The 19,280-nt window shown below is 39.3% G+C and overlaps 1 protein-coding gene across 4 annotated transcripts in view; it reads right to left on the minus strand.

Moving 5' to 3' along the window:
* SATB2 (SATB homeobox 2) overlaps positions 1–19,280 on the minus strand; it is a 137,874-nt gene that overhangs the window by 61,157 nt on the left and 57,437 nt on the right. For all 4 annotated transcript variants that reach the window (XM_036386781.2, XM_036386782.2, XM_054515433.1 and 1 more), the window contains 3 exons: positions 11,725–11,851; positions 9,555–9,678; positions 4,736–4,838 (listed from right to left, as the gene is read on the minus strand). In XM_036386781.2, coding sequence (XP_036242674.1) covers positions 4,736–4,838; positions 9,555–9,678; positions 11,725–11,851 — 354 coding nt within the window. The remainder of the gene's footprint in view (positions 1–4,735; positions 4,839–9,554; positions 9,679–11,724; positions 11,852–19,280) is intronic.

Here is a 19,280-nt window from a genome sequence, read left to right on the forward strand (position 1 = left end):
CAGTAATATTGGAAAAATCAAAGAGGAGCCAAAGCAGATTCTCAATTTAAGGAAGCTATGAAAGCTTTTTCTTACATTCATGATCTGTTGAAACAGAAATAATTGAGGCCTCCTCCTTTAAACTGCAAAGCCTCATCATTCCACAAAAACTTTGAGACAGCCACAGCCTCAAAACTCACATCCACAGAAAGCTATATTTTGACAGACACTGATGGCAGGAGCAAAGATGACGTGTTCTTCATACACACACAAAAAAAAGTAAGTCTTTTTAATTTTAAGTCCACAATGCATTTATTTTTTCCTGCTGCCTTTCTAACTGCCTCCCACTGAGCTAAGTTGTGTCATCAGGCAAAAAGAAAATATCACACCAGTTAAGATTTTCAGTTGTGAAAGAATTGTGATACAGTGATAGTCCTTCTGATAAAAATAGAAAGCATGACACTTTGAAGTGAAATATCTATTGAGAAAGAGAGCTAAAAAATATTTTAAATGCTATGAACCCAAAGCACTGGGACACAAATAGGTAACTGGTACAAGCTTGATCCCTTGAGAATTACCTGAATTGCATGATTAAGTTCTGAAATACCTCTCTCCATACATACCCATATATATATACACACATGTATATAGTTACTTACAAAGCGTTGTTTTTTATTCCTGTATCTATTTGTAAATCAAATTTAAAACCAATGCAAACCTTTCAAGCAATTATTAATATCCTGCATTTCAACAGTGTTAAATGCCTTCTCCCAGCTTCAGCAAGTTCAGCTTCTAGAGAAATCAGACAAGCATTTCTCAGACTGACAGAAGCATCCCCGTGGGACTACCCAGGAGAAAGGCAGCTTGAGAACCACTGAAATAAGCCATTGGTCTGTAGTTGTCATTTATTAGTATGTATTCTTTAGTAAAAAAGGGGGATCTCTAATTCTTCAATGAGGTAGGTTTAAACATAATTAAGCCTTGTCATGTATGCACAACTTTGTACTATAAGGTCTTGCATCCCTCAAAAAAAAAAAAGAAAAAAGTAAATAAAAAAGGGGAAAAGAGGCTTCACATAGCAATCTTAGATTAATTCATGGTGCATATTTTGAACAAAATTACAACACACACTAATAGCTTAATTACCACCTCAAGTGATTACAGATACCCTAAAGGCAAAAGGCCCAGAGTAGAACTGTTAAGCCTTTTGTTTCCCAACCACTGTACACATTCCATTATAACTGGTTTTAATATAAGCTCTTCTTCAAATATATACGTGTATGCCAGAGAGACTGGAAAGAGTGGACATCCCATTATAATCTCCCTCACATCTTCACACATACCCTAAGTGGCAGACCCAGGGCCAGGAGGAGACAAAAAGCCTCTATCCTCATACCTGAAATTCCCAAATCTGGCTGTACACTAACTCTTGTGCTGCTGAGTAAACTGTGAACGTTTTAAAACCTTAAGGGGATGGGACAGGGTGGGAGAAAAAAAATTAAAGCAGAATTTTATTCCAGCATCATCTGACATAAGACAAAACTGACATGCTGAGCTGAACTAACTGAAAACTTTTCTAGAATTATGAGCATAAGTAGTTTAGCTGTCTTTTCGGTGAGTTCAACAGAATGCACACCAAGAATGTTTACTTGAGATTTGATACAATTCCATTTGTATACAGCTTTTACATCTGTTGCTAATGATATCAAATTATTGATTGTTCACTTTCTTATATTATTTAAACATTAGCTATGCACTCAGCAACCTGATCCTTTTCTTTTTTTTCCTTTTTCCAGAGAACTTTTTATTTCTGTCTTTGGTTGTAATTACTTTGATCTTCCAAGGAGTATGATTAATTTACTGTTTATTTATTTCTATGAGAAAGGAAAAAAGTTTGACCTAGTAGATCTATATGTGGCAATTTGTAACAGAATCACATAGCTTATGTTTAGGAAATGATGGTTTTGATTAAGAAGCAACCATTTAGTTCCCACTGTTTTATTAAAACAGACATTAGCAGATAATATGAAACACATTTAACACTGTAGGCTGCATTTAGTTTGCAACGTCAATAAAGTTATTTTGAAGCCCCTTCCTATTTTGTATTTACCACAGCTCATGTGAATTGTTTTTTGCCTTTACTTTCTAGTAACCAGCTCTAGAGTTACACGAGGATACGGGTGCTGGTTCCAAGAACTCTAAATCATAGTTTTACCTAATCTATCCAGCTACAGCCCAAAAACCAAATCACTTCATCATCCATTCACCTTCATGAAAGTCCTTTTTTAAAATATTATTAAAAGGAGCACATGATGACTGATGCATGTAACTTGAGTCACTGATTTTTGCACACTGAGCTGTCCTGCAGGACTATCTGGCTATAGAAAAGAAACAAAACAACATTAAATGAGAGATGATGAGAAATTGGCCACCTAAAGCGTAGAAGTCTTCCTGCTTGCAGGCAGTTAAGATTACTGCTCTGAAGTTGCTGTTTATTCTCCATGCACCACTGTACCTGCCACAGACTCTTTGTTTTCTCTCCCACTCATATGGTTGATGAATCAACACTACTTGAACTGCTTTATAGCAGCTTGTGTTTACTTCACACATACCTTAACCTTCCTTTTTCTCCTCCTACTAACACACACACAAACTTCCAAGCAGCAATGACTGGCTATGTCTCTGAATAGCACAGATACAGAGTTATCTGGCAAACTCTTCGGGTTTGGATCCTTGACCTTTTGATTGAGGTTCCATTCTGCTTTTACTGCACTTAAAAATTTAACTGTGCACTTACTAAATAAAGAAAAATTAAGAGCATAAGCTCTAAGAGTGGAAGAAAGTAGAAGACAACAGTGTACTAGAAATACTCAGAAGCTGTAGTAGTGTCTCTGCAGTTAAGAACACTACAGTTAAGAGCTTCCAGTGCCTCTGCAACTGGCACCCTTGCACAGTTTAAAAAAAAAAAAAGGCAAAAAAAAAAGCCTATTTCTGTTCTCCCAGAACAGCAAGTAAAAGTGAATGGTGATGACCTTGAAGCTGTTTGATTCTTTTGATTGCTTTTTAACCAAGAGGATATGTTAAAGTACTTTGAATAAAATTCTGTTATTAAGAGACACCATTTAGAGAAAAGAAACACTTCTCAGTCATACAATGGCAACTTACAGAGAAAAGAAAATATCCAGTTTATTTGGCACGAGGGTAACCACATACTAAAATGTCCAATCAACATTTTTACTTCTAGCCTAAACCATTTTAGTAGGTGAAAAGCAACATCTCCATTTCCTTGCCTGCACTGTTACCCCAATCCTGCCCGGACAATTTTCCTTCTAGACACAAATAATTTCATCACAGAACATTCTTTCTTTTTTCCCCTACTGAAAATCTAATCATTGCAGAGCCCAGGCATAAATGTCTTACAGGTATGCTCTGCACAAGCCAGATGTGCAGAGAAAAAACAGATGCCTCAGAACTTGTTCTGATGTTTCATGCAATTTTGTTTCATGTGTTCCTAACTCAAGCAGCAGACTTTTTATGATATTATTATGCAGATTTCTAGCCTGTCCTAAGGAAACAAAACAAGCAACCTTTTGTGGCTTATGCTTCCCAGCCTTTTATGAGCCAAAGACAGCACACTCTTTTTGAAAGATGCTAATCTTCACAGAACTGAAAATACAGCAGTTTCTCAGAAAGGACATGACATTACCCTATTTCTTCATAATGTTTGTGAATTCTGTTATGATTTTCCTGGCTACTGAAAGGATCAAAGACAGAAATGACAATAACAGTCTATGCCTTCTTTCAGACAATGAATCTTCCGTTCAGTGATGTAAGAGAGAGAAAGAGCGGTAAGTGTGGAAAAACCCTACCCCAGCACAGAGCTAATGTCCAAGGGTGATGGAGATTTGGAGAGAGAGGTCCCAGGTGGAATTATGGAAAAGCTTTTCACTATACTCTAAGTCCTGAGCACATGAGCGTTAAAAAAAACAAAAACCTACTAAAACAAATAGTCCGGTGCACACTTAAGTCCCTTGCCAAAGGAAAGGAGCAATAAAAGAAGAAACCACACACGATGGATGCTTGTCACATCATTTTGTGCACCACTGACAGGTGATCAAGACAGTTCAGTGGTGAGAATGGGATGAACTTAAAATAGTTTTCCTGCCTCAGGCACTATGGACCTACTAATACAATTTCAGTACAGAAAAAATACATACAATGGGCTATTTTTCTCATGACTTCAGTGGGTGCAACACCTTGCTATTTATAAATGTCGCCCAACAAGCAGTACTAAATCCTCTGTATCCAGATTCCACAGAATAAAATACAGCAGGAATGCCAGTACATTTCGTAGTACTAAGAACAGAGAACAAGGGTACATGTAAACTTAAAAAGTCAGGTTTTTAGCTTTCAGGAACAAAACAAAACTAGGGCAACTTACATAGTAATTTAACTTTTAAATCCTGAGATACTAGAATGTTTTCTTTCCAAAATGTTTTTGCTTAATTCAAAACACAGTTGATCTTTCAGCACAGTGAAATGGGATATTTTAAGCATGTTTTGTGTCCTGTGTTTTCATGCCAGCCTTGTTTGTAAAGTATCAGATTTAATTACAAATGTGCTGTGACTGTGTCCTCTTTGTAGACAAATTCACAAATATTATTATTGCTTATTATTACTTTTATTTAAATCAAATAACCTCCAACCGTGAACAGAATTTCAAGAATTTTGAAAGCAACAAAAGAAATCAATTTACCTTTAATCTTCTTGTACTTTTTGTACCATCTCCCAAACTCCTGGCACTTGGTTGCTGACACATTGGCATAGTACGTACTATTTACAATGGATGAAATCATACTCTGGAAGTATAGAAAGAAAAACAAAAAGGATTTAAAATATCTTCCACGATTAGAAATCTTTTCCAGGGAAAGCAAATGACACGCGAGTGCATAATGATCATCCAACGTGTGACTTTAAACCCAAAAGAACCATCTGATGAGTACAAAATATTGGTTTTATTCTCCATTCTATATGCCCAGCCATGAATAAAATCACAATAATAATTATTTTGCACAATTACGTAAAAAAAATGTAGTACAAACCTACACTGAGACCTGCAGCTCAGGATGGGGGGGAAGTTCTACTTTGCTTTGTACTTGTGATACTGCAATAGCCAAACTTCAGTTGCATAACAACAAGCAGAGCTGGGCTGAGTAACACATGCTCACTGCACCAAGCACAATTTAGGAACCAGGTCCTAAAGGTAAGATTAGATGCTCCAGCATGCATAATCCCAATAATGCTTTTCAGATGTCTCTGTTCTGCTTCCAAATGCAGCAAGACTGCACAGCCAAGAACTGGAGAACATCCGTGCTACTCGGTGCAGAACAACAGTTAGGCAAATAAGTTAAATTAATATAATTTATAGAAACGTGTGATTAGCTCTTGTGTGAAGAATCACCCAGAAGAGAAATTAGCAGTGCCATTCAGAGCACAGGGAGCTACACATACTACAACACAGAGCAGTCAAAACCCACAAGAAAGCTCAACAAAACTGAAATACCACTTGCCTAACCAGCACCCTTCCCTACTCTGCAAATTCCCCCTAAGCAACTCCATACAAGCTGAATGAAGAGATGGCTGCAGACTGGTTTTCAAGCACCTGATACCAATAAAAAGGGTATTTTATACCTGGGGTGCTTCTGCCCATAGAGTGGCAAACAGCCTCGTTACTGGTAGTTCTTCCCTTTCTCCATGCTATAGATAAGGCATCCTTTCAACAACATTGCACTGTCTTTTTCTCCTTTCTGAACCCTTCCAGGGTCAAACTGTTCCCAGCACATGTACACTGTCAGCAAGGAAATGCAATCTAACAGCACCAAGACATAGGAGTCAATGCACCTTCTCCACAGACTGTATTTTATTTTCCTCATGCCCCCCTTCTGCACTTACAGCAAAGCTCAGAGAAAGCTGGGCCACCTTGTGCAACCATTCTGCACCAAGAGGAAAGAGCAAGGATGATCTCACAGCTCAAACCATGGCTTCAAGCTCTGGCCTACGAGCTCCTGCAGGCTCTTGGCCATCTCTGGAAAGCTACAAGGCTTATGCATTGGCTCACTAAATTTAACAATGCTTTAAAAACAAAATCATCCCATCCCTCTGCCAGATTTACCCAGCCTCCTGTCCTGTTCACTGCAGTATCACAGGACTCTGTCCCTCACTCTTGAGTTTTAGAAACTTAAAAATTATGAGCAAAACTGAGCAACTTAAGATAACTGGGTGATACAGATTACTTTCAGTCTTCAACAGGTAATTTCTCTTTCTGAAGAGGCCAAACTGCCTTTTCACTCTGCCTTTTCCATTCAAAGAGTGCTATGGTGCAGTGCAGCAGAGTTTGCAGGCTATGAAGTAAGAGCCTTAAGTAGCAGCTCCAATTTCTAAAACTGAGATTCAATTTTCTAATTAAAATCAATATTTTGAGACATAAACCTAGCATTGTGGCAGTCAGCAGCAATTCCCTGCCCATAAATCCTCCCTTGCTCTACAGCATTTTAACAAGCAACAGAATTCTGAAAGCCTGACATGGCGATAGCCTCTGCTGAAGAGGGCTTTTGAACAAAGTTGAGCAAACCCAGGGGTTTTTTTTGTATCGCTTCAGTTAAATTTCCATTTACTAAAGAAGGGTGGGGAAATTGTTGAACTCCGTCTACATATCAATTTGGTTCTCTAAGTTTGTTTTTTTTTTGGGGGGGGTGGGGAAGTTTCCTTCTCCAAATCACCTAGCTCTACAAGAAATCAACACTACTGAAATCATGAGGCTATTATATATCACAGAATATATTAACCCATTAACCTTTATTTGAGAAAGCAAAACTTGAACTAAATAAAAAAGTAAAATCAAACAGTAAATCAACCACTGGTGAAAAAATCCCAGGACAGATTCTCTTCTGCAGGGGAAAGAACTATAGCAATTTTCAGACCACATATCCTCACTATTACATGTAAAGGAACACTAGGGGTATCCATCTTAGGAATCTTGTTAAGTCTGAAGAAAGGAAATACCCATTTAAAATAGAGTGGGGAAAAAAAAAAATCACTCACTACTTACAAACTTCTAAATAATGCGTGATATTTCTAGAAAAATCCTTAACAAAGGAATAAAGCAGCAGATATGTTTGGTATGTGTATGGCCATGACAGCCATGTGGAATGAATACTACTTAGACCAGGAGCTAAGAAATACCCACACAAAGAAAATCTGGTGCAGTAAGTTCAAGGAGAAAAACATGGGACACACTCACGTCCTAATAAAGCTTGTTCCAGCAAAGAGAAAAAAATGCATGGTCAGTTCTGAAATAAGTGATATGGCACAGGGAAGACAGATCTCTATGAAAGATGGAAATATTGAAATAATTGGATTTCTTTCTGCCACATACACTCCCCCTACCTACCCTCCTTCCCCCCAGCTTGGTTAACCGGGATTTATTTGTTTGAACAGGAGCCGTATGCTAAGGGTAGCTAAGCTGCAGACATGCAATACAGCTAGCAGAAAAAAACCAGAACAATTTTAAATCAAAGTGAATGATTACATTTCCCATTAGCAGCAATCAGAATCCCCATCTGGGCTGCTTGGAGAGCTGGGGCACTGAGAACCAGAGACAGAGCACCGTGGCTGGTGGGAGCAGCAGCTCCCCACGCTGCCCCTCTCTGCTTCTGTACTTGAGGCACTGTGAACACATTAATAAACAGCAGCATTTACTCTGCAGTTTCACTCCTAAGAGACCACTCTGCAATTTGCTGCTGTCAATAATATATTAACCACAAGGGGGTTGTAATGACATTTCACATTTGGCACGATATTTTTTTAAAACTGATTTGGGAGAAGGAATTGTATTAGAGGCATATTCAGATGATGGTAATAGACAGCTTCTATACAACCTTCCATTGTATCTTCTGCATTTTGTGAGCTAAACCAAAAGAGACTGAAACTTTTTATGGCAATAATAATAACAATACAAGCTGCATTCTGCAGTCTTAGTTGAAGGGTTAGTCACTACCCAAGGTCATTTATACCTGTCCTTAAAAGTAAGCAAGCTCAATTTCCTACAGAAGAATCGCTTTTTCCACCAAATAAATACTGGGGCAAGGATTTTGGCTGCTATGCATCTACCATCAGTAATTTTGTAAATATATGTCAGACTAAGCCTATAGAAGGAGTAAACCAACTGCAGTGTTTCCACCTGGTAGGCTTTGAAACTGAAGTGGGAGGAAACAGACCCAGACAACAAATGAATTCTGCATATGAAATGATGCATAGTTTAGTTATGCTGGATATTGAAGAAGACTGGGCAGAGACAACCATATGCTGCAATCATCATTAGCTGACCAGATTCCACAGATAATTCTATTTTAAAAAATGACACTTAAAACTGTGTGAAAATGAAAACACTTTCGTATTCAACGTGCATTCCACACTGCGCATATCTACAGTGTCTGTTCCTCCTTTACTAAATCAGCAAGTTCCGTGGCTTTTCCTCACAAAACCCTTCCATTCCTGTTAGCTCTGCAGATCCCACATGGCTAAATAAAGTGAAGAATGTGATTCCTACCAGCTCCATATTTTACTTCTGTGCTTTCCCTAGAGCTGTAATCATAACACAGCGAGGCAAATTTGTGGTGAACAGAGAGAATTATCTTGGTTCATGGAGGCTTTGGATCATGAACTGCAGGATGAACATAGAGTGCAATGGAAGACACACAATCACAGGAGAAAAAATGTTGGATATGAGCAAGCAAAGCACTGGCTTTTCAGGAAGCTGGAATTACCCATGTTTTGACTTTTCAAAGATACAATGGACAGATTAACCTGATTTCAGTACACATTTTAGAAGGCAATATATTTTTCATGCCTAGCAAAGTTACCTGGTCTGGGTGTTAAAGTGTTATTCCATTTTTTCTGAGAGGCAAGGAAAAGTCATAAAAATTTTATGAATGTCTCATTATGACAATCTGAAGTACAAATAGAGCTCCGTGGCATCTGTAGGAACCCATGTCTTAGACATGACATCAGTGCCGTTTAAAAAGCAGTCATGGAGAATGAGGCTGAGTTTTTGTTCTTTTTTTAACATAATTACATATACATTTCTTTGTTGCTGTTTCCTAGAAATTGGGCCACAACTGTTAAAACTGCATACTTTTTATCATGCTTGCAGGCTGATGAGAGCTACCCATGGGTTAGTGGGGGGAAGGCAAGCCTCTGCTAGTGGGAAGAAGCCAATCGAATCTTGTATTTGAGGATCATTAATCCTATTGCAATAGGTTCAGATAAAAATCTAAATAGTGCATTTACATCCCTATGAAATCAATTAATTCATCATTTTTACCTCGCAACCCCCTAAGAAAACATGGTGTAAAGATACTACTATTTAACATATTAATTAGTATTTCTCCTTTCTAAAGAAAACAAGAAATTTATTTGGTATTTATGGAATTGTTTAGCGTAGGCTCTTTACAGAAGAAACATGAGCTTTACTTCTTGCAAATCTTTCTTTCCCTAAGCCTGCTGAAAGCACTGACCTGTGAGAGAGGGCATTCTTTGGCTAATGTGCTCTGATTCATCTCTTTGAGCAGTTCCTTTAAGGCATTGCGAACTGTGGCATGGTTCCACTGCTCTGCTGGCAAATCTTCCAACTTTGAACAACTGTAAAAACAGAAAGCAAAAAGCAGATAGAAACATCACCTTCACAGATGCCTACTTTTTGCATACAAGTGCTATAGACCTTTAAGCAACAAGCACAACCCTGGAGCTTCCTGCTTGGCCAGTCCATCAAGGTGCTTCTCCCCTCTATCTCTCTCCCACCAAGCACGATTACCAGAAGATGTGCAGTTCAACATGCAGCTGCTGATCCTCCTATGGCATATGTGTGCGTAACCATTCCTGCTGGGGCCTGATGGAGAGCAAAGAAACTGCATAAGTGAGCCCCAGGAATGGCTGAGTAAAGCCATCCTCTCCAGACAAAGATACTCCTGCTGGGGTAGAAAAATAAACATATATGCTGCATGCACTGCCACTAACAAAATCCCTGAACAGTGAGGGCCCTCATTGTGTGGAGGTGAGACTTTGAAAAATTAGTTTCATTTTATACAGGTTCATATACTGCCCTTACCACCGAAGTATCCAAGAGCCTTTCAGAAACACGTCAAGCCATATGCCCAACATCTGTCACATGCAGTTCGTTCTCACTTTCATTCCACAAGAACTGCATATGTAGTGAAGCTATTGTCTTCATATGACTTGTGCCTCTTTTAATTTAACAAGCTTATGGTTTCTGTCTACATGCATGGGGATAGACCCAAGAAGCACATCAAAAAGATAGGAGAAGCTTGTCACTGCCATTTCTGCTGCAGAGCCTTAATGCATGCTCTCCAATGGCCCCAGAAGGTGGCTCTGCCTTCTGCCCTCACAGCCTGGCTTTTGCCTCAGAGCTGAACCTTCAGCTGTGCTTGAGGAGTTCAAGTAGTCAGTGATCATCTTTATGCCAAAGTCATGGACTGTCTTTTATTTATGTGGCATCCAGGCACTTTGAAGATAAAGAATGAGACCTTAATGTCAGGTTCATACCCTTTGCTAATACAGAGGTGACAACAGACTACATGGACTCCTGGCAGCTCTATAGCAGCTATAGGGTCTAGACACTCTTTTACAACTACATAGCAGAGATGCAGCCCAACTGAAAAATTTTCACAGTATATAAAACCAAGGAAAGACCTGTTCATGGAAATCAGAAAACCAAGCACCATCAGAGATTCAACAAGAAAGAAATGTTTCTGCTTGGAAGTTTAATGTCAGTGAGGCATCAACTATTTCCAAATTCTAAACTGAACGGAACAGTTGGAGGGTATGTACCTGTCACCAAAGGACACACACAGATCCCTGTGGGCCCCTCTTCTGTTCAAGCCAAAGCTTCAAAGAATTGTCAGTAAGTTATTCCAAACTGTCTGTTACTTTTTACTCTTTGCTCTGTCATGTTCTGGCCACACAGCTACAGGAGGCTGTGCAATGTAGGCTTATCTGCAGCTCTGGCATATGCCATGCACTGCCAGGGACCTTACATTTGAGGACCAAGGGAGAAAGGAGAAGAAAAAAGGAGGGAAGAGTGGGAGGAAAGGAGGGTAAATAAGTGTAAAAATGTTGAGAGCTCTTGCTTTGCTAATCAGAACTAGCCCTCAGGGAAGGAAAATATTTTCCAAACACCAAATGGAACTGCAGTGACACTCTCCTTCCTTGTCTTCTGTTTTCTGGAAAGACCACTGGAGAAAAAAAAAAGGAAAGTAAAAAAAGATCCCCTCTTCCACATCTCAGCAACTGGCTGCAGAAGACCTGGATTTTCACAATGCAGCTTCTAGAAAAAGGCAAGGAGTTTATTATTTGATAAAATTAGAATTTAAGAATCCATTAAATCATGGACTGTAGAAAGGTCTGCCTCTAAAAGCCCCATATCTTTACTTGATTGGGTTTCTGCCAATCCCCTCTCTGTTACCATATTGCTACTTCAGAGAACATACAGTATCAGTTGGAACATGCACCAAAAAGCTGCCAGGTGACCCACCCTTCTCTCCATTTTCTTTTAATTTCATCAAAAGCCCAGAAATTAATGAAGACAGGATGTGCTAATCTCTGTAGTAATGCTGTAACCAACAGAGCAGCTCAGAGAATAGGGAAGGACAGATGTTCAGAAACACCCACCTTTGTAATTGGATTTTCAATGTCACAACATGATAGACATCTTGTAGCATGTCGGCTACTGTCGCATCTGGTGCATCAGTCACATAACTGAGAGGGAGGGGATTCCACCTCCCAAGCTTGATTATTCCTGAAAAGAAAACAAAAAATCCATACTTTATATTTTATCAGCCATTTATTAAACCCTTCAGAGCAAGGTTGATTGCTCCCACAATCCAAGATCTGCCTTGAGGTTTACTGCAGTCTTGCACAGAAAGACATGTTCTGCTCACTCCTGAGCAAACAGTGGAGAAGAGCAGGAATAGGTTCAAAATCTTAAGCAGACAGTTGCTGACATGTTCCTGACTCTTAAATTACTGCAAGGAAACACAGGAGACTTCCTTCACATCCTTCATCATAGCTCTAAAGCCTAGTTCTTTAAGTTAGAATAAGCTTTAACCACTTTCTAGCCCTGATTTTGCAGTCTACAAAAACTCTCCAGTAAATAAATGCATTACTTTTGACTTGAACAGGAAAATTCCTATGCATGGGCTTTCAGCACTGTTACAATCTAAGCATGGTATGATTCTCAGTGTGGATAGAAACCCACCAAGCAGGAAGAGTTCACTCCCAGATACAAGTTGCACTATGCAGACAGTTGATTTTCTTTGTGGGGGAAAAAAAAATAATCAAACAACTGCAAGCTGCTGACCACAGATCCAAAATAGCTTTTTGGAGGCGGGGGAGAATGCTGTATGTTCTATTTCTACTTCTGTTCATTCTTTAATAGGGATCATCACCTCTTCTGGATGAGCTTGTCACAAAGACTGTAAACTTGGATGGTAAACCATTTGGTGCAGAGGTATTATTTCTGTTTAGACAATTACAGAGGGCCCACCCACACCAAAAACAATGACTAATCCCGGGAATGACTTCCAGGAAGACACCAAACAAAGAAAGCCACAGTGCCATCTTACATGACAGCAAGGCAGTTCAGTCTTGTTCTGCACTATTGCCACTACTGCTTTTATTCCCTCCTTTATTGTGCTCCCATTGCCCCACTGTTCTGCTCACTCAACTCTCCTCAGCTCAGCCCTACAAGACACCATTCTCTCATTCAAACTGATGCCTTCTGAGGTTTCTTAATATACTGTGTGATCTTTGAAAAGACATCCATAAACTCAACTGCCAGAAAAAAGTAATACACTGATACATGAGAAGACTCCTTCTTCTGAGATAACAGGCACGCCAAGAACTCCTCTTGGCTATCTGGAAGGATGCTGTGGTGCCAAGAAACCTCAACCATCTCCTCCTCACTTTCTAGTCCCAGCTCTTCACCAGCTCTGGAACTAATTGAACTGCAGTAAATGACAAAAACCCTGTTATCCTGGTCTCCCAAAAATGATCCTAAGATAACCACCACACTGAAACAGTGAAACAAAGCTTCTTGCAGAGACAATAACAGAATAGAAGGAGCCCATGAACTACCTGCTATAGAGTATTTTCCCCCACTCCTACACAGATTGAAGAGGAAGTAATTTTAATACAAGTCCTTTTCTGTAGCACTTAAATCTTTGCATTTACCACCGACATGCTTTGCAAGGCATTCTGTCACCACACACTGAAAGAAGCTGGAAGTGACCTAGCTCATCCTCAGTGGCACAAAGTTTCACTGTAACATACTGGTACAGACAGGCTAATACTTCAAGAGCAGATTAAGAAGCTTTTGGCAAAGAAATATAGTGTCCAAATGAAACAAAAAGTTACTAAGTGTTGCTTGAGATCCAATGCTTGAAAATGGGACATAAACAGAACAAAAACATTTCAATGATGCACTGTTTCAGTATTAAGATTTAACAATCTGGTGCTGAATATGCTGCAGTATAAATAGTGCCTGGACTCAGATCCAGTAGAGTAACACACAGCACTCATTCACAGCACCGTATGTCTCCAGTGCTGGCTCCTTGAGTCATATTCCACTTGCCAAGAAAAGCTGTTTTTCTTAAGGGGATAGTTTACTTAATGTTATCTCTGGTGACAACAAGAAATGCATATAGTACAGCATATATTAGTCATGAAATGAGCATCAAGGGTCCACTGCGTAAAATACATGCTGGAAAAACACAGTTTAGCTGCTGACTTCCTTTACTTCCTCCTGCTATATAATAATTTAAAGCAAAATCACCTAAAAATCCAGAAATCTATACCAGCTTCACAGAACACTTGGCTTCCTATGTTTAACACCGCCAAGTTTTCATGTAATTGAAAAAATAAGCATCATATGTGCCCCATAAGTCACATCTAAATTGGTAATATTTTACAAGAGGCTTTATTTTTCATTCAATTAAGGAAAGCACTCAGAGAGCACACCATCTGCAAGTGCTCGGGCCTGGCAATGCTGGCAAAGGACAAAGAGATGGTTGGGAAGCACTGAAGTTACTAAAGGTGTCCGCAGACTAAAAGTGTTTAAAGAAAAAAAAAAAACAGTGGAGTCAGAGTGCACCATGGGAAATACTATGCAAATTGTTTTACAGGAATGTCTGCTACTACTGGAAGTTAGGGAGATTTTTTATTTTTTTTAATCCTCCTCTACAACTGGAGAGGAAATTGTTTTGGCTGGATTTAAACAAACACAGGTGTTACCATAATGCTCAGTGCCTCTGCACGTTAACACCTGCTGAGAGTCCTTTACTCTGTGTTACAGCACTGCTGATGCATGCTATTTTTTCAGCCGGTGTGATATGACGTGTGAAATATTTTTTTCCAGAGCACATTAAGCTGGTCCAAACCATAGCCAGAAGCCATGGTTTCCATTCAGCTCCTCAGCAGACTTCACAGGTGCTTATCTCATGGCACCAACACTGTACTTAAGGCAACTCCTAGGCTATGTTTGGGAAGATGATGCCAGCTTGTTGGGCAAATATGTTCTCAGCATACTGAATGACTACTCAATAAAAACTGAGCAGGCCAAAATTTTCCCCCTAAAAAGGTCCCTTCTTATCCAGACTGGATGTTTCTAGCCTAACAGCAACCCCAAGATGAAAACAGCGTGGCAGCAAGGGGTCACTTCCACATACACATTTTTTATTGTTCCTCTCACTGACTTTAAATGGTACAGCTCAGGCCTTTAAAGAAATCACTTTAACTGGCCTGGCTAAGCTTTTATCCTACCACAACTGACACTTGGGACAGGAGATAGGAATGAGGAAAGGTCACTGTGTTATTAATGAACATACTACTTCTCTGGGAGTATCGCTTTTCTGTCAGCTCCAGACCTTCTCAAAATTATGTGTGAATAAAGCACAGCAGATCAGAAAGCTCAGGAAATACAAAAATACGTCTTCCTTGAGTCCCTAAAACTCTCCTGGTAACAAATCTGGCTCTCTTTCCTGTATCTGTTGGGTCTTTTCTCCTGTGAAAGTTTTTTAAAGGGAGAGCTAACAGATTTCAATGCTTGCACAGACTGAAGAAATGGCCATACAGTAGAACAGCTCTCATCTCACCAAGAAATGACTGAATGCAGCCCAGGCCAGTTAGGCAGTTAAAGACAATAAAGACATCAGTTTTCTCAAAAGGTTTTTTTTCAAACCTTATGTTAGAAGAGATTCTCTATCCACACTGGTTGTTGGTTCTTGAATGCCATGTACTTCTACAGTCAGGTCTTTTATTAACTTTAAGCCTCAGCTTCATCAAAAAGCAGACAGGGAAAAAGACAGAGTAGCTTTGTGTAAAATGGGTGTAACTCCCTTTATCCACAAGAATGGCAGAACACACCAGTGGCAAACTTCTGTGAGCTCAAGTGTCAAGTCTGTACACATAACAACCACTGAATTCACTGCTGTCCCTCCACTCAGGCCAATGATGTGCCACCCTGCCAGCATGTTTCCAATTGAGTTTCATTCAAAAAGCAGCTCCTTTGGAGAAGAAAGTGGTAACTACACAAGTGAGAGCAGAACTCTACACTGAACAGAAGCCTTGCCCTGCTGTATCACAGCTAATCCATTCTATATCCAGCAGAACTCATCACAGGATCATCACGAGCTTTATTTTATCACCTGAAAAAATGATGCACCTAAAGCACTGGGATTATTCCTAGGACATCACCCTACTGAAATTTGAAATGAATGGATGCAAGGCTGGGGCTAAAGCAGACTTCCAGAATAACTACTTTGATCAGGACTATAAAATTACTAAAAGCAGAAAGCTGCTTTCTAGAAAAACGCTAAGCTGGCAAACCCTTTCCATTATTATGTAGTTCACGTGAAAATTTCAAGTGCCATGAAAATTATTCATCTATATAGACTAGAAACCTCATTTGTCATGGCAAATGGAATGGTAGCCACACAGCACACTCATTCTAAGAATGCCACATCTGGGTTTTAGAATGTACATATCACAGTCTGGCTATGACAATGGAATAGGTCCTAAATGGAATGAAGACCAGGTCCTGCATCTCCCACTCACATGCACAGGTAACTTTTAATCTGGATAACCCCGTAACAATTACTGGAGCACCTCAGGTACCTTCCAATACATCACTGCTGTAAAATTAAACTCTTCAAATGGGGCATTTTCCAAATTCCTTTTTGTGGCTAAACAGAGCAAACAGTACCAGAGCATACCCTGTCACTGGCTCCCTTCAAACCATCCCCTGCTCCCACCATGGCTATACTCTCGATTTCAAATTATGAGCACTCCTGAATTACAACTTAAATGGATAGTTGTAGTATTAATGCAAATGCATATGCAGCATTAATGTAATTTTTAAAAAATGCTAATCTGCCATGGTTAAACCTAGTCAAGTGTCCTAGAGTTTGTTTCCTTGCATCTCAGGGATCCCAGGACCACAGCCTGAGAGTTGTGGACTGCAAACACAAGGCTGGTAGAAGAACACAACCAACATTTGCTGCTGCCTTGTGAATTCAATCAAGTAGTTTTGATCAAACATCGTGCTTTTCAACAGCAGCTCTTATCAAAACAACAGACACTCAGGAGAAATTGCAGGTTAGCATTAACACCCAAGCACCTCTGATTTCTTTTACAGCTCCAAATGAAAGACCTCAAAGAGACACCCAATAAAAACCCCACTTCTGGGACCACCAAGCCATTTCTTTATCAGCCACTATTGCAGACCTTCCTTCCAAAATGGGTAGGCTCCTACCACTACCACCATGCAGTGGTAGTGACTGCTTCTGTTTATCCCCTTCAAAGGAATCTTGTCCCTATGCTTTAGCATGAAATTTTCTTTTGTTGAACTGTATTTTCTACAGAAATTGAAAACTGCCTGTCCCATGTAATAACTACAAAGAATTATTTATTCATAAACCAGATGCAGAAAATCACTACCCTGCAGTACATAACAACTCAACCAGTGTTTCTTACCTCTACACTGGCTGTAGTATATCATCACACTGTAACAACATAAAGCCATAATTTGTAGTTATTACTGTTAATCCAGCAAAGTGAACAACTTTTCAAGCAGAAAGGATGAAAAAGTAACAGGAAAAATTACCAGAAGATAAACTGATTATATTAATTTTGTATTATATTATTGAGCCGTCTTTTCTAGCTTTTTGGAAAATCTAAGAAAACAAAATACTGCCTTTGCCCATTGTTATAAGGGTGCCAATATTATTCTACTGAATTTCAATCAATGACACATTGGGGTAATAGATGGGAAAAATAATCAGCAGAATACTCCCCCCATACTTCTAAAGCATCTTGCGTCAGAGGGTCCCAATGCACTTAAAAAATATTAATTCATTGAACTTTGCAACATCCTAAAATGTGAGGTAGACTGTATTCTGCCAATTGACATATCAGTGATGTAGTGATTGAAAGCACATAGTGAGCATAATCCTATGCTTATGCCAATACAAAAGAATCCCCCTCCTTCCTCATTTCAGGCCTTAATAAATAATTCAGTGAGAGAGCAGGAATAAACTATGTGATTACACTGTGATATACACAGCCACAAATCAACAGGAACACCCACAACCCCCGAATGACAAATGCCCCACCCCAGCTCATGAGACTTGTGCAACTTCAGGGCTCTGCACAAAAGTGCGACCTTCACCCAAGGGGAAAACACAGCCAAGCCACACAAAGGTCTGCAAGCACAAAGCCCCCTGAACTGCTGCTGCTGGAAGTCTTTGCTCTCGCTGTTTAAAAATGCTCTCATAAACTCTGCGTACCAGTGATGGTTTTGAGCACAAAACAACACATCTATGAGCCGGTCAATTTAAACACTTTCTGGCTTGCACATCTCTATCAGTACACAGAATTTAATATAGACTATGCAATTACATTGCTACATATGATATTTATATGATTATATATTAAAAATTTTATGGAATTATGGGTGTAGCCATCAATAGAAAGACTGTTAGTGTTACAAGATTTAATGCCAAACATCAGAGTACATTAATAGATGAAAATCATTTTGATCCATGAAGCTTGGTTTTGTGTTTTAAATTTTCTGAATGTGAGCATTGCCCCTTCCTTTCCTCCAGCATGACTGTATTGAAGTATTTGACTTAAGTAACATACACTAAACAGTTTAATGGCTTGTAATTCCACATATCGGGTTTACGTTTTACAGTAAAAAGATTGTGCCTTATGTAATAGATGCTACTTCACATTTGGGAAACATTATGTGAGGACCCTGACTTTTATTAGATTAATTTAATATAGGCACTAAGTTACTAGACTAAATTAATTAAGATCTTCTTAAAAAAAAGAAAAAATGAGGTGGGGGAAGAGAGAGTGAACAGAATGAACCCACAAATTAAATAAAATTTTCTGGAGCTTGTTATTTTGGAAGTCTTTATTTAATTTTCCAACCTCTATTCAGTTTGAAAAAACAGTCAATAATTGGTAAGGAAACAGGAAAAAAAATTGATGTTATTTACTTCAGGGGATTATTTTTAAAACTGTTATATGATAGAACAGGAATACCACAAATAAATAGAAGGGCAAGGAAGCACAGGAAGTACTACTAAAAAAAACCAAGACAACGGGCCATTCACTTACGTTTCCAGAGTGGATTCAATGATCCTTGCAGGTCTCTTCCAACTCAGAATATTCTGAATATTCTGTGATTCTGAAGTATTTTTTACATTTCCTGTATTACTTATAAAACTACCACCTCCACTGAGGAAAACTACATTCAGTCCTGCATAATATCTGTCTTTTGTCATTTTTGGGCTAAGTGTGCACTTGCCTTGGACAGCAAGAAAATGCATAAAGAGAGAGAAACCCACTTCTCTCATCTGAGACACAGAACCACTCCTCTAAGTATCACTTCCAGGGCAGAATACAAAGTCTTTCAAATCATGACAACTCATGACAGAAAGGCTACTGCATCCAGGTGTCTTTCATAACCCTGCCAGCCTGGAGTTCAGCTTCACCCTCCACCAAGCTGCCCTTCCTGAGAGGCACCCTCACCCCAGGGCAGTCTCAGTGGTAATATTCAGCAGACCCAATGCCCACAGGATTGCAGCACCCACTGCATGTCACTAACATCATCCCCACATAATGCCCAGAGCAGGGCACTCACCCAGTTCTACATGAAATTACTG

Source organism: Molothrus ater, chromosome 7 (genome assembly GCF_012460135.2).
Source record: "Molothrus ater isolate BHLD 08-10-18 breed brown headed cowbird chromosome 7, BPBGC_Mater_1.1, whole genome shotgun sequence".
Lineage (NCBI taxonomy): Eukaryota > Metazoa > Chordata > Aves > Passeriformes > Icteridae > Molothrus > Molothrus ater.